Source organism: Fulvia fulva, chromosome 4 (assembly GCF_020509005.1).
Source record: "Fulvia fulva chromosome 4, complete sequence".
Taxonomy (NCBI): Eukaryota; Fungi; Ascomycota; class Dothideomycetes; order Mycosphaerellales; family Mycosphaerellaceae; genus Fulvia; species Fulvia fulva.
In genome coordinates, this window is record NC_063015.1 from 6,122,064 (window position 1) to 6,137,631 (window position 15,568).

At 44.6% G+C, this 15,568-nt stretch overlaps 3 protein-coding genes across 3 annotated transcripts; 2 read left to right on the top strand and 1 right to left on the bottom strand.

The window, feature by feature from the left end:
- Positions 1–1,613: 1,613 nt before the first annotated feature.
- On the top strand, positions 1,614–3,360 carry CLAFUR5_05381 (uncharacterized protein; the record flags this gene model as incomplete). Its single annotated transcript, XM_047904529.1, has 4 exons — positions 1,614–1,889; positions 1,943–2,709; positions 2,755–2,793; positions 2,844–3,360. 4 exons carry the CDS (start codon positions 1,614–1,616, stop codon positions 3,358–3,360), a joined length of 1,599 nt encoding a protein of 532 aa, XP_047760882.1.
- A 1,250-nt stretch (positions 3,361–4,610) lies between these two features.
- Positions 4,611–6,004, bottom strand: CLAFUR5_05382 (uncharacterized protein; the record flags this gene model as incomplete). The annotated part of the gene is made up of 4 exons (XM_047904530.1): positions 4,611–5,247; positions 5,301–5,414; positions 5,445–5,695; positions 5,840–6,004. 4 exons carry the CDS (start codon positions 6,002–6,004, stop codon positions 4,611–4,613), a joined length of 1,167 nt encoding a protein of 388 aa, XP_047760879.1.
- A 6,684-nt stretch (positions 6,005–12,688) lies between these two features.
- CLAFUR5_05383 (Sexual differentiation process protein isp4) lies at positions 12,689–15,368 on the top strand (the record flags this gene model as incomplete). The annotated part of the gene is made up of 3 exons (XM_047904531.1): positions 12,689–13,060; positions 13,115–15,001; positions 15,093–15,368. The coding sequence occupies 3 exons, from the start codon at positions 12,689–12,691 to the stop codon at positions 15,366–15,368; spliced, it is 2,535 nt and encodes an 844-aa protein (XP_047760880.1).
- Positions 15,369–15,568: the final 200 nt, after the last annotated feature.

The following is a 15,568-nucleotide window of genomic DNA, read 5'->3' on the forward strand; positions in this document are numbered from 1 at the left end:
GTGAAGTCTGAGCTGGGAGGTGTGGGGTTGGTGCCGCAACACATGTTACATGCGCCGGTTTGTAGATCGAGCCAGCCGGGACGACCCGAGAGATGCCAAAGAAGGTCAGAAGACCTCCTCCATCGATGCCTCTCCCTTCGTCTTTCCCGAACATCAACATTACCTTCGGCGAGCGACATGCTTTCGGTTCACGTCTTTGGTCTGATCCTGCTTATGTCTGATCCCACGCCGGCCTGCCGGCTCATGCTCCGCTAGGCGCATCCATCGATGCTCCCGCGATTATGAGTCTTCAGTGACAAGTCTGCAAGGAAGTCCAGACTCCCAAGCTATGTTTCGAGCTATGGCGCACGTCCAACGATCAAGTTAGGGCCCGTCTTCTCGTAGTGACTCTGCAAGACGTCCTGCCACAGCCACTAATACGGCAGCCTGGAAGCATTCGGCGTGGACTCCACCGGATTTCGGCTACCACTCCAGCCCTTTGCATCGGGCCTGAGGGCTTTGTGCTAAACCATCAGCTCCTATATCACCAGACCATACTCTACTGGCTCAATTGCTGTGCCCGGGTCAAGCACGACAAGCAGCCTTGCGATTGAGCCTGATCCGCACCGTCCGAGGATCGAGACACCGTGGGGTCTTTCTTGAAGCATCAACATTCTCCCACCTCATTATAGCCATAGGTGTCTGCATTCTGTGGCACTCACAGCTCTTGTACTGCTGATCAGCCAGACGTTGGTGGTCTTAAGTCTCTCGGAGCCCAGAATTATGTGAGATGTGGCACAGAGCATCGTATTCAACACCAACGGCTCCTCGTGCGATATTGAGCTGATGAAACCCACGATTCTGGTCAGCTTCGGAGTATGCACCTTCCACCGAGAAGTTTCAGGCAGTCAGTAGCTCTACGTCGAATTGCAGCAATGCAGCTCTTCGCTATGACTGACCCTGGCTGGGGTGAATCCTGAACTCCCACGATGCATTGCACAGCCGGCGAGCTCCTGACAGCATGCTGGCCCGAACAAGCTGCATCATTCATCTGCAGACTGCTCACGCTCGGCCAGACGCACAGTCTGTCTGTAGGCCCGGATGGTCCGCCATGGGTGTCGATGCCGACTCCCAAGATGACGGTTAAGATCACGAAAACCCTCGACGTTGGGTCCACGCATGAACGACCACATCATCTCCGGCAATCATGGCCCTAGCTCAAAACAGCCCGATGTTCGGACGTGATTGGTCGGTGAACTCGAGGCCTAAGTGACGATGAGAGATACTTCGGCAGACAAGATCCATCCATGAGCAGCAGCAAGAGGCAAGTGATGATGCAAAGACTGAAATCGCCGTTGGTGGTCCGGAAAGGCTTTGGATGCCTTCGCACTTGAAGTCGGTCGAAAAGGATGCTGCGGTTGGACGGAAAGTAGAGGCTAGTTCTTCAAAGACCCGAGAGCCTGCCCGAGTCTCGTACGCGGGCGACGTCAATCATTCACATGCGAGTGCGAGGTCCAAGCTTCGAACGCACTGACCGAACGCACTGACGTATCGCATCTCAGCCGACTTTCTTGACGATAAGAACACACTTCACTTCGCATTGTAGCTAGGTCTCGAACACAACAGCACCAGACATGGCGAACACACCGAGTCCCGAGCACGCTCCCCCATCGCTACCGCCAATGCGATTCGAGGGTGGCGATGTCATCATCAAGATATCTAGCGACCCGCGAGAGTGGCTTCTACTCCATGCGAGTGTGCTACGAGCTGCTTCGGACTACTTCAACAGCTTTCTGCAGCCTATTTGGGGTCGCCCGCCCATCATCACTGACGAGAAGGGCGAGCACAACATCGAGGTCTACAGCCTGGCGATGGTGATCGAGGACTACACCTACTTCCTCAAAGCAAATGTGCGTTCCATCTGCCACCATCCTGGGCTCATCCCGACTTCTGACAATGACAGGCTCAACCCTGCGATCACGGAGTCGGCTTAGATGTCAATCTCCTCGTCAACTCCGAGTACGACGACACTGATCTCTCTGCGGATCAGGTGTTCGAACAGCCCGATGCAACAAGCCCCCTCTACTTCAGAGTCATGTTCGCTCTTATTTACGACCTTCCAATCTCGCTCCAGCAGATATTCGCTGACAGGAAACCCTCGAGATACGTCGGCGAGCAAAAGCTGATAGCCGCTGTTCGATTCTTTAGCAACGTTGTCGCGCTCGCAAAATACCACAACTGCCTTGAAATGGTTGCACCTCGACTGAGTAAGATGCTCCTTCAAGAACCAGACATCTGGATGGCAATCTCGGACGCACCTGAAGGCTTTCTCATTCTGGCGAAGCATCTCAAATGCAAGCAGGTCTACATCGAGGCCCTACGACACGTCGCGTATAAGACAGACGTCGATGCGCTCAGGACAGACGTCGGTGCGTATGAGACGGACGCCGGTGAGCACAAGACACACGTCGAGCTCCTAGCCCAGCATGCCGGCATCTCAGAGTCCTACGCGGCCGAGATCCACAACTATGCTCAGTCCGTCAGGCGAGACTCGATTGCAGACGTCAAACAAGTGCTTCTCCAGCTAGGCTTGACCCATCTTGACGAACAATATGCAATGGCAGATCGACGCACCAGCTTTATCAATGCGCTCAGTCATCGTCTTTCGAAAGCCAAGAAAGACAAGCAGCGTCTGCGTGCAGAAGCACTCGCTCGTTACGTATTCGGACAGTAGGTAGCGCAACATTCTTAGCCAGAAGGTATCATACTCGTCAGACGCCATGGCCACGGCTACACCAAGGACAAGCCCCTCCCGTAAGTTCCCAATGACCCCCAGCCTGAAACATGCGCTAATACATAGACAGTCCTTTCGCCAGCGCCTGCACGGACCTTATGGGAGCCGGCGGACTGGAGGATCCCACCGCCATCTTCGGCCACCGAGTCGTCAAGCAGCACGCTGCCATCTCCGCCGACAACCCGAAGTCTGCTGCCACTTTGGCCGGCATGATTCACGAGAAACTTGTCGCGATTGCTCGCGATGCCCGTCTTGTGATTCAGAACCATTGCAAGCCCCGCGAAGAAGACGAGTACAAGGACCGGCAGCGCACAGGCTGGCCGGCCAAGTGCGGACTCTTCACCCATCGTGGCGAGTTCACGGCTTCTGGTCTACCTCATGACAGGGTCCCCTGGAGCGACGATGAGAGAGAAAGAGAGGCTGCAGGTGATCTCGCCGGAGTGAGTGGTAAGGACGACCGCACCACTCCCACTATCACCACTGTTGCCGCCTTGGATGCGTGGGTGGATCTGTTGGGACTGAACGACGGATCCCGGGACGATGAAGCAAAGGAACACTCGGCTGAATGCGAGAACTGCGGACACTGATGATTTCAGAGCTGCAAAACATAGGGATTGGCATTAGAGCTTTAGGCAGCACGACCTTCAAAAGTCTGGTGAGGAGTTGGTGCCATACCGATCCCGGCTCGCAGCTGTTGGAAAGATCGCATGCGAGCTTCGTTGTGAATACGAGGCAGATGGGAGAGAGTCGCAGACAGCCTCCACAAGAATGCTTTGAGCATACCACGATACTCCATGTAACCAAACAGAGTCGGCATGAGCATTTGCATTCGTCCCGGAGTGTCCTGTGCCTCGCTCTTTTCGCTGGACATAGCTCTACATATGTCGTGCTCGTCGGTGTTGTGCTGTCAGGCTTTCGAGCACTCATGCTCCAGTGGTCCCGACAGGGAGTCGTCTACTACGGTCGTCTTTGATGGCTAGTGGTCGTGGCGCAAATTCTTGTTTTGAGGTAGAACAGTATGGGCCCTTGACGGGCGTTCAGCTTACACTTCCAACGGGTATCGGGTGGTGTTTGTGTCCCGTTGAGTGCGAGATTCCCCGTCTGACTGTGGCAACATCGCCGTACATGTGCTCTCGAGATGCAGCATGACTTGCTTCCATAGTGTGGTATCACTACCCATGCCTGTTCATCTCTTTCACGCCTCGGCGGCCCTCTTTCTCTTCCTAGGTATCCTCGTCGCCGGCAACTCGATACAATTCAACACAGCAACTAATTCCACACACGTTAGCACATCTCCCAACAAGCCTCGACCCAAAGCATTCCTCAACTTACTCGCAGATAACGCAAACGTAATCGTCGGCAAGATCCACAGCCCATCAACAAGATACGCCACAGAGTCCGTCGTAACCATAATACTCATAAGTACGAGTCCCAGTCCGATCAAGATCATGAACAGCAACCTAGTCCAGAAGTACTGCGTATGTCGGCCTTTGTTGAGCATAGCTAGCACGGCACACATCATAACGAAGATGTCTGCCGCGATGAACAGGTGGCCGAAGACGAGGGAGAAGAGCTCGTGGGATTTGCTGATATTTTTGTAGGCGTCGTCGTACCAGTAATTCCGTGAGCGGAGGGAGACGTGGTCAGCTGCCAATCACGAAGGGAGTGTTTTCAGCTCTTGACTCACCAAAGGATACTCCGCAAAGTCCAGCCGCTCAGTGAAGTAGTCGATCGACTGTTCCTTGACTTCCGGCGTCTCCGGAGCGTAGAAGCCACCAATCTCGTAGATGGTATTGTACAGCACTCCCGTCAACCACCATATCGCATTGCCACCGGCCTAAGGATCATTCGTGCCATTCTGTATCGTCGGGATGCACGAAACGTTCAGCTGGGTGTAGTATCCAAGACCTGCGACCGTGCTGGCGAAGTCAGAAGCTCGCTGCAGTTTCTTGACCAGCAGACTATCCGCTGTAGCGTTCAACTCTCGAGCGGCAGCATGCCAGGTAGCGTCTGTCGGGTTGGCGGCCTGGACAAGCTGGCTCCGCGATTTGATAACTTCGTCAATCAGTTGCTCCTTGCGATTCGTGGCGGCCATCCAGGTGATACACTGCGAAGCACCTTCCACAGCAAGAACCAACGCCGTATGAAGCGGAAAGTGTAGAATAGACCAGATCTGCTGACGAATGGTGCCGAAGCGTTCCTCGTGGATCCAGTCGAAGTAGATCATGTACAGGAGGTACAGGTTCAGCACTGCACAGGATATGACGACCGCGACAGAGCCTTTGAAGGAGAAAGTCGAACCCGCGTAGACGACGTACTGGCATGCTTTGGCTGTTGCGATAGCGCCCTCTCCTAGGATGATTAGTGTGAGGAGAGACATGCGCTCGATCAAATGCGTGCCGTCGAAGCTGATGTTGCGCCAGTAGCAGGATGTGGCTGTAACTACGAGTGTTTCGGTGACTGCGAAAGTATACCTGATGGAGCAATGTCAGCGGATGTAGACGAGATAGTACTCTGTCATTCCTGCCAGATGATGTAGGGGCGGTTCTTTCCATTCTCGTCGAGCTGCAGCGTCCAAAACGTCCCCAGATACACCATCGCCGCCACAAAGTAGACAGCTGCGATCACTGCCAGTGCAGACCTGGCACGCCGGAAATCTTCCGCATACCACAACGTCTGCAGGTATTGAACCACAAAGACCAGCCGGCTGATGCAAAGCACAATGGTCAACGCTCGGAGATAGATCATGGCAGTATTGACTTCTCCGTCATTCTCTCCAGTCGCTTGTTCTCCGAGACGAAAGTTCGGCGTACAGATGGCAAACCCCATCATGACCAAGAACTGTACCGCTGTGCACACTCTTTCGAAGACACTGCCCATGGCGAAGCGAACGTCGTACATGCCGACTTGGTACCATGTGAGCTATAGAATGCCGAAGAAGCCAACATACTGCTTGAGCCTGTCGCCATCGTTGATCTCGTGGATGTATGTGCAGACTGTCAAGTTGGCCACTAAGAAGAGATCCTAGAAAAGCTCCAAGTCGGTCGCTTTCGTGAAACGTCGGACGTCTGGACAACGGATGCAGGTGTTGTATCTGCATGGTGAGTCGCAAAGTGGCTTGCTGTCGTCGTGCTCGTGCGGGCTCTCATCGTGACGTGTGGGCTGGTAATCTTTGCGTGCTTGGACCGGGCTCTTGATGAGCGGGAGGTAGCTCTGTTTGACTTCCAGCATTTTGTAGAAGGTCCAGCACCAACCGTCTCGGCTTTTTGTGATGGCTCAAGCCCGGCGAGGCGAATACTCGGGACATGTCTTCGTTATCAGCCATGTGCTGCTGGCGCTGGGGCTGAATCACGCACAGATCTCCCATGATGTGCGGTATGCGAGCGGCCAGCACATTCGCATGGCCGTTGCAGTGTAGATCCAGAGGTGAACTTCGTTCCTAAGCGGTCAACATGCGCCACCCATGCCGCTTCTTAATGTACCGTAATCACCCTCGAACTTTGTTACTCCGCGCCTTGCACAGCAAAGACCCTGAGGGATCCCTTTGCACCTTCTCTCGGTCAAAGTTTTTCGAAAGTCAGCTTGTCCCCTGCCAGCTGCTTCCTCACATGATACGTCAACGACAGGCACATGGGGGTCGCACGGACTGTGACGAACATGAACTTACACCTCGAACAGGTATAGTAAGGCTGAAGATGCTGGTCGCAGAAGAAGACTCTTTTGTGCACGAGTTTGCAAAGGGATGGCGTGTTGCCGAATGCGCAAACAGGATTGGAAGTCTGATGTACACTGCCATCATAAGGTTGCATATAGCTGCTTGAATCGACAGGTGGATGGAAAAGAACCAATCTGGTCGTCCCACCTGCCCTGTCTAGCTCAGAAACACATCTCTTTATAGTTTGCGGCCTTGCACCCTTTCTCCATAGCGTGGGATGACTAGCGGGGTGTATTGTTCTACTCATAAAAGAGTCAGTATAGCCTAGTAACGTAAGATAATAATTATAGGATTGAAATAAGGGATCTAGGGTATTAGGTTTTAATAAGTATTAGATAAAAAAATTTAGTAACTAATCTAGAGTATCTACTTACCTAATATATATACTAAATAGATACTCATGTTAAATTTTAGAGTTTTTTATAGCTTATAAACCACTATCCTTTATTTTGAATCGAGATACTCTAGTTTTATATTTATAAGTAGGAGTTAAATACTTAGAGTTACTATATATATTATCTTTATCCATAAAGTTACCTTATTTCTTAGTAGAATATAATAGACCTTAGATAGTACCTTCAGGATAACCTATTTACTATAACTACTAAGAAAATTGAGTACCTTTATCTATCCATTTTTAATAACTTCTATCTCTATACTAAGGCTAGGGTAGTTAAACTAGACCTCTAGAAATATATAGAGAGAATCGTAAGTATATAACCACGGAAATGGACGTTAATCTACTGCCTAAACTATTTAACTTAGAGTATAGGTATCTACCTAATACTCTACTCTTAGATACTTCTAAAGAAGTATAAGTTAGAGGTATTATACTAGAGAAAATAGAGTATATAACTACTATACCGCTATAATAAAGGAGCTCTGAAGGATATATAAGAGCTTTATAACTTAAAAGACATCTCTTAAATTATACTTTCAATTAATGGTTACTGCTATATATATTAATAACCTTATTACTAAGAATAATAAGCTATTAACCTAGTAGAAGTAGCTTAAGTAGAAATGTAAGCCTAAAGCAGAGAATAGAAGGCTTCTCTTATAACCTTAGTATAATAAGCTAATCACGGACTCTAAGAGTAAAAGCCTAGTTCTTAGTAAAGTAGCTTAAATACTACTAAAGACTTACTTATAGAGACTACCTACTTATCTTATTTATAAAGGATAACTTCTACTATATAATTAAGGCTACTATAGATATTATTAGGGAAAGAATTACCGCTAAACTTAGTACTATTCTTAGAGACATAGTTTAAAGGTATCTAAGATTCTTAGAACGTAACCTAGCTAAGTATAGAGGGAACGCTACCCTTAATAAGGTATTAGTTAATACTATACTTAGAGAGACCAATAACTCTAAAAGCGCTAGTAATAGTTGTCGCGATCCGACTTGAGGCCACGTACGCTAAGAATCAGGTGACTGATTAGCCACCTGTAGCCTCTTCAAGAGCAACACTTGTCCATTTTAGATAGACACATGCAATACACAACCTGCTTTTGAAACACCCTATATAAGCCCGTACAATAACTTCCCACACTTCTAACGTGATAATAGTAAGCTATAGCGGACCTATACTAATATAACTAGAAAAAACCTTTACTATATATACTACTCTTAGAAGTATAAAATAGTCAACTTAATTATCTAATATACCTAGAAGAATATAGAAAGTACCGAAAAGAAGTAAATAAACTATAAAGTAGTACTAAATATTTCTATAAAATAATCTAAAGTATAGTATCTAGATTTAGAGATATATAAGTAGTAAAGACCCTTACTAGTATTCTAACTAGTACTATATCCCAATAATAGACCTTTAAGAATACTACTAAAGATAAGAATATCTAAGGTACTATTACTAAAGTAATATTAAAGATTTATTAGTTAGCTAAATCTTCGCTTAAGGTCTAAGAAGCTTCTCTTATATAAAGATTAGAGGGTATAAGATACCCTTAAGAGATACTTTTCTTTATTATATTTACCTTCCCCGTATATAAGCCGAGATACTAGAATACCCTTACTAAAGTAGATTAACTTAATAATACTCCTCGGTTTGGGGACAAGAGGTACTTTAAAGCCTATAAGAATATTAAAACTTTATTTAATTCTTATATAGCTCTAGAAGTAGGAAAAGCTTTTATCAGAGTACTATAGAAATTTTCTATCTTCTATCTGAACCCTCCTTCTTAAAGCTTAAACTATTATAAGCTAATTACTATTACCTTGAATTTAGACTATTAGATATCTTTATGATCCTTTAAATACTAAATAAAGTTAGATAACTACTTCCTACCTATAAGACTAAGGTATATAGCTAGTACTTAGATAGTAGAAGATAACTTATATAAGTATCCTTATATATATACGACGTTAATAATGTCTAATAGAGACTTACTACTACTATAACCTATTACCTCTAGGACGTATAAAAGCTAGAAGTCTAAGAACTTCTAGAAGACCTTAAAATAGAGTAGCCAGATCTATAAGTTTGTTAATAAGACTCTTCTTACTATCTCTAAGAGTAATATCCTCTATAAAGTAGAGTTTATAGACGTCTAGAAGTCGAACTAGAAGTATATACATACTTTAAAAATCATTACTTCACTCTTAAAGACTTTAAACACCCTAAATAATAATAATAAAGGATTAGTATAAGAGTACTTATACAGTATATAAAAAGAGTAGAGCTAGTGAAGAGGCTCTAAATAATACTACATATTATATCCTAAACCGCCTTTATAGAATCTATAAGGTTATTAGATGCTCTATATTACCCTTAAAGAAGTATACTAGGAATAGTAATAATAAGTTTACTAATAACCTCTCTAAGAAGAGGAGAAGCTTAATAAATAAGAAGGAGATTAAGGATCTAATTAAGAAGATTAAGAGTAAGCTAGAGGAGGCTACTACTATCCGAAAGAGTATTGGTAAAGAAATTAGAGTTATAAAGTACCTTACTTTAAAGCTCTAATAGGATATATTAAAAGATAGTACAACTTAGTAGCGTAAAATAATAATTATATAGTTAAGATAAGGGTTATCGAGTATAAGATTTTATAAGTATTAGAAGAAGAGATTAAAATAGCTAATTTCAAGTATCTACTTATCCTATATAAATACTAGATAGATCTAACCCTTATTACCTTATACTTATAATTAGGATTTCCTAGTCTTATACTACTATAAGATGTTTTATATATATATAGATAGTATCTTTAGTACTAACTCGCCTTATAGATAGTTAGCTGTATAAACTAGGTAAAGAAACGGTATTTCTATTATATCTTAAGAATTAGCTACCTCTAGTACGGATGACTATTAGTAATATATATATAATAACTTAAAATGGTAATAGTAGTACCGGATAAGACTCGGTATAATACTTAATTAAGATAAATTATAATGGAGTAAGGGTAGAAATATACTATATATTACGTTATAATTGATTATAGAATATAAATGTACTTAGGTAGTACTAGATAGGCTATTAAGTAGAATTTGGATATAGTTTTAAAACCGCTATACTTTATATAAGCTTACTTAAGCGTTAATTACCATAAGCTTTATTAAGTATCTGAATAATGCTAAATACGACTCTAATATTAACACTAATAGTAAAGAATATAGTACTAAAGAGTAGGTAGAAGTAATACAAGATTAAAAAATATTATTAGATAAGAAGGTATTATGATATATTAAGATAGAGCGTAAGATAGAAGAAGCTACTACTACTTAGCTACTCTCTAATAAAGTTACTACTACGATGTTAATAGTTACTAATTAAGCTACTATAGCTAAACTAACTACTAAAGATAATATTACGAGTAAATATCCTAGTAATCTTTGTCCGCTACTATAGAGTAGTTATTCTATCTACTAGGATAAGCCTACTACTTAGGACTTTTTCTATTAGTAGACTAGGAAGTATAGATATATAGTATTATAGCGTAACTATAACTATAATAAGTAGATCTATCCGTAGCGTCTAGAGTATAGTTAGTATAGTTAATAAAAGAAGTATAAGAATACTAGATATATTTATAGTAGAGGCTTTATATATATTAAATATTAAGTATAGGTATAAATTACGTAGCTCTAGAAGTCGAAGATTTATATAATAAAGAAGGCGGGAAAGAGGAGGGGTTTTTACTAACGCGGTTTCCCCTCTATATGTACAAAAACAAGATAGTATAGCTATATAGGCCAGAGGGCACTACAATAGCTTAATAAAATATCTATCTATCTATCTATATAATAAAGAAGGACCTGATAGAATAGCGTATATCTACGTATAGTATCGCCGGTATTAGTATAGATATACTTCAGGGGAAGGAAAGATATCCTAGGATTTACTAATCTAGAGACCGGTAAATCCTATTATATACTCTAGTTGCGTAACTCTTAATCTCCTACTCCTTAACCTAATAACCTATAATTCTTAATTTTAGAAATAATCCTACTATTACTACTACTATCTTAGACTCTACTAATTTATTCTACTAGTGAATAGTAAGGTATTATATATATAATTATCAGAACTATAGTACTAAAGAGCCTAGCGCTTTACTATCTACTATAATTACTATAGAGCCGAGGCTATTAACTATATTATCTAGAAGAGTTCCTTAACTAATAGTAGCTATAGTCTATTAGTAGACGCTTGCGTCGCTATATAAGTATACTAACTACAACTAGTATCATTATACTATATCCTCTTATTTAGAAGATATAGTAGTAGAAGATGGATAGCTTAAAATATTAATATTTACTATCTACGCTATAGTAGTACCTGTTACTAGCTTTACAATATTTAAAGCTATTTACTCTTATATTCTCTATTACTTAACTTTACTAATTACTATACTAATAGGGCTTTAGACTATAAAGACCTACTAGGGATATAGAGACTTTAGTATTAAGGCCAAACTAACTATATACTATTAGATCATAAGTATAGCTATAGTAAGGAATAAGGCTATCTTATAGTAGATTGTCACCGTACCGGCGCACATTCACTTGAACCCGCGGGCACGTGCCTAGACTCTGCGCCCGCTGACTAATCCGACTAGCGGCTTGGCGCCCGTATATAACTCTTACGCCCTCCGCGCCTCTCTTAGATAGAACATCTATTCGACTTGTACCTTACCCAACCATGTGCTTATACCTGCTTATGACATAGATAAGTCTTATAACTAAGACTAATAAGTAAAAGAGTAGGGATAATTAGGTCTTTCTAATAGTTAATATCTTACTATTAGTATTAAAAAGAGGAACTAGATAGCCCGGTTATATACTAAGCCGCTATAATCTACTATAGTAGTATCTAGAGCCTATGTAGTACCTAGTACTAGCTATATAGTAAGCTTAGAGTAGGTATATTATACTATTATAGTATAGAATTATTACTACCTAAGCCTATATTTCTAGCTCAGCGCTAGGTTTATACTTAGAAGTTATAATAGAAATTAAAAGCTCTACTAATATAGCTCTAGAATACGTCACTTATACTATAGCCAACCATAATACTATACTATAGTAGTATATTCTTATAAAATATAATTGCTTATATACATAATATACTGCCTCGAGTAAGTTAAGCTCTGTATTATATAGATAAAGCATATATACTAATTTATATAAGCTAGTAATACTGTATATTAATATTAGCTTACTATAGGAGCTTACTATACTAATAATACCTAGGATTATAATGTAATCTAAACGTAGAAATAAGGTGGAGATAGTAAATCTCTATTACTTATACTAATTATAGTATAGAATAGAGAAATATAGTTCTAAGGTTTAGGTACCTAGTCGATAGTATTATTATATCTAGTCGACAGCATTATTATACCTAGTCGTTACTATTTAGCCGCATATAGTTAGTACTATATAGTCTATCGACTAACCCCTACCGTAATCTTTGCGCTAATCTAGCTAATCCTTGTTACTCTCTTATGACCTCTATAGTACCTGGTAGCGTTGGAGTCATAAGTGCCTTTAGTTACTGCGCTCGGAACACATACCTATTCGCTACAATCCTGGATTTGGCTGGGATATCCCGCAACGCTTGTGACTTCAACGCTTCCACACGCTGTAAAGAGTATCCCACGCGGTCTTACATTAACAGGCGCCCCATCAAGCACTCCGCTGGCCTTTGTTCACACTTCTGCTGTTCGTCATGACGCGCAAGAATGTGCGAGTGCGTTGGAACAGAGGAGAGGGCGCGAGATCCGAGACGACCGGAACCTTAGACACGTCCAGCTGCACCAACACTGAGTTGACCGAAACATTTACGCGCGAAGATCCTGTCATCTCCAAGGTCGCGGCGGAGTTCGCTGGCGCCATCAGGAATGTCTACGCCGAAGAAAGGAGAGGCATCTCCGAGATGGAGGCCCACCGTCGACTGATCGCTTTCCGCGATATGCATCGCTACGACCCCAACTTGCCAGATGCCGCCTTCGATGCCATCAACGATGCCACTCAAAGACATGACCACAAGAGCGAAGCTGTCCTCATCCGTGAGCTTGTCGAAGATTCACCTTACCCCGAGGTACGTGCGTCGATCCGCGCCATTACTTGTTCCTGTATTGACCTGTAACGGAAGGTCCGTGCTGTCGTCCGCAACGACGATATAGATGTTCCGGTCAGCACTATCCGTGCCTGGACCATTGGCTTGTTCATGACCACGGTCGTGTCCATCTTTAATGCGTTGTTCACCCTCCGGTATCCCAATATCTGGATACCTACCAATGTGGTCCAGCTCCTGGCATACCCTCTTGGAGCCGGCTGGGCGGCGCTCATGCCATGTCGCGACATCTCTCTGTTCGGTATCAAGGCGCATCTCAATCCTGGTCCTTTCAACGTAAAGGAGCACGTCCTTATTGTGGTCATGGCCAATGCTGCCGTCGGTGGTGGGGCTGGCTACTTCGTTGACACTGTCGTCTCGATCCAGAAATTCTACAAAATCTCGGGCTTCGGCTGGGGGTTCAACATTCTTTTCGCACTGTCGACGCAATGTGCTGGATTTGGTCTCGCCGGTCTTGTCCGCAGGTGGGTTGTCGAGCCGGCTCCTATGATATGGCCTTCGGCTCTGGCCAGCGTGGCTATCATTAACGCTCTCCACGAACACATTGGCAGCGAGCCTGAGTATAAAAACGACTGGAGCATTGCGCGTTACAAGTGGCTCTTGTACGTGATAGCTGCCATGTTTATCTGGTCTTGGCTGCCTAATTTCATATTCCCGGCCTTGAGCTATTTCGCTTGGGTGACCTGGATTAAGCCCAACAGCGTCCTTGTCAACCAACTCTTTGGCCAGACGACTGGTATCTCTCTGGGATTTCCGTTTACTGGTTTCACACTCGACTGGGCTCAGATAAACAGCTGCTATGACAGTCCCTTGATAGCACCGTGGCACGCGAGCGCCAACATTCTGGTCGGCGTTATCGCTATCACGTGGGTCATCGTGCCAGCTTTCCACTACACTAACACCTGGTACGCCAACTACCTGCCTATCAGTCAAAATGGTATCACCGACAACACGGGGTCGCCATATAACATCTCCCGAATCCTCACCCCGGAGCATGTAGTGGACCCCGTCGAATACGAGAAGTACTCGCCACTTTTCCTGTCCACTCAGTTCGCTGTGACGTACGGTGTATCCTTTGCTGCAGTCTCTGCCTTGGCCTCCCACACTATCCTCTACCACAGCAAAGAGATCTGGGAAAGATGGAGAAGCTCGAGTAGCGAACGAGACGATATCCACATGAAGATCGTGCGCAGATACAAGATCGTACCGACGTGGTGGTATGTGGTATTGCTAGCAATCACAACCGCCTTCGCCTTCGCCGCAGCATGCGCATTCCCGACAGGAATGACCGCCTCCTTAGTACTCCTCAGTCTCGTCATCGCATCCGCCTTGACTATCCCTGCTGGCGTGATCCAAGCTACGACTAGCACCCCGCTCGGCCTGAACGTCTTCACCGAGCTCATTATCGGGTACATCCAACCTGGTCACCCTATCGCCATGATGTTGTTCAAGACGTTCGGATACATCACTATGACTCAGGCGCTCTCCTTCTGCCAGGACCTAAAGCTCGGACAGTACATGCACGTCCCTCAACGCTCATTGTTCACAGCCCAGCTCATCGCGACGGCATGGTCGTGCTTCTGCCAGTTGGGCATTGTTCAGTGGGCACTCGGCGCTATTAGCAATATCTGCACGGCCGAAGCAGCGGCCCACTTCACCTGCAATAACATCATGACGTTCTACAACGCTTCGGTCATATGGGGTGCTATTGGACCCAAACACCTATTCTCCGGCACAGCCATCTACAAAGATCTCAATTGGTTCTGGCTCCTCGGTTTCGTCCTCCCCATCATCATCTACGGCGTTGGCCGCGCATTCCCCAAAGTGTCCATGTTGAGGAGAGTCAATATACCTCTCGTGTTCACAGCCGTGAAGTACATACCGCCTTATAACGCGATGAATGTTGTAAGTTCCTACACTCCGTCATGAAGCCCAACGCCGGCCCCACTCCCCCTTCTCCTCAAAACACCAACTGACCTTTGCCGTCACATTGTAGCTCGCCTACTGCCTCGTCAGCTTCATCTTCCAGAAACACATCTACACCCGCGCGCGCGGCTGGTGGATGGAGTACAATTACGTCACGTCCGCGGGCATGGACATTGGATTGGCGATTTGTGCTATTATGATGTTCTTCTGTGTACAGCTGCCGGGTGTGAGCATGGCTCCCTGGTGGGGCACGAAGGTAATTGAGACGGGTGATTACAATGGGACTGCTAGAAGGGATACACTGTCTAGGGGCGAGACGTTTGGACCGGCGGTTTGGAAGTGGTAGGATTTTAGGTATAGTTATGTAGGAGTAGGACGCTTGAAATGTACTATAGCTCGTGACCGTACTATAGTGTCGCGAAGTGACGAACTGAGCGTACGATATTAAACCTCGATATATTAGAAGTTAGTCCTGTAATATATACTCGCGGGTTTCGACCCGTAATACGTAATTTATAAATTAGTATATCTTCGTCGTTATTCTAG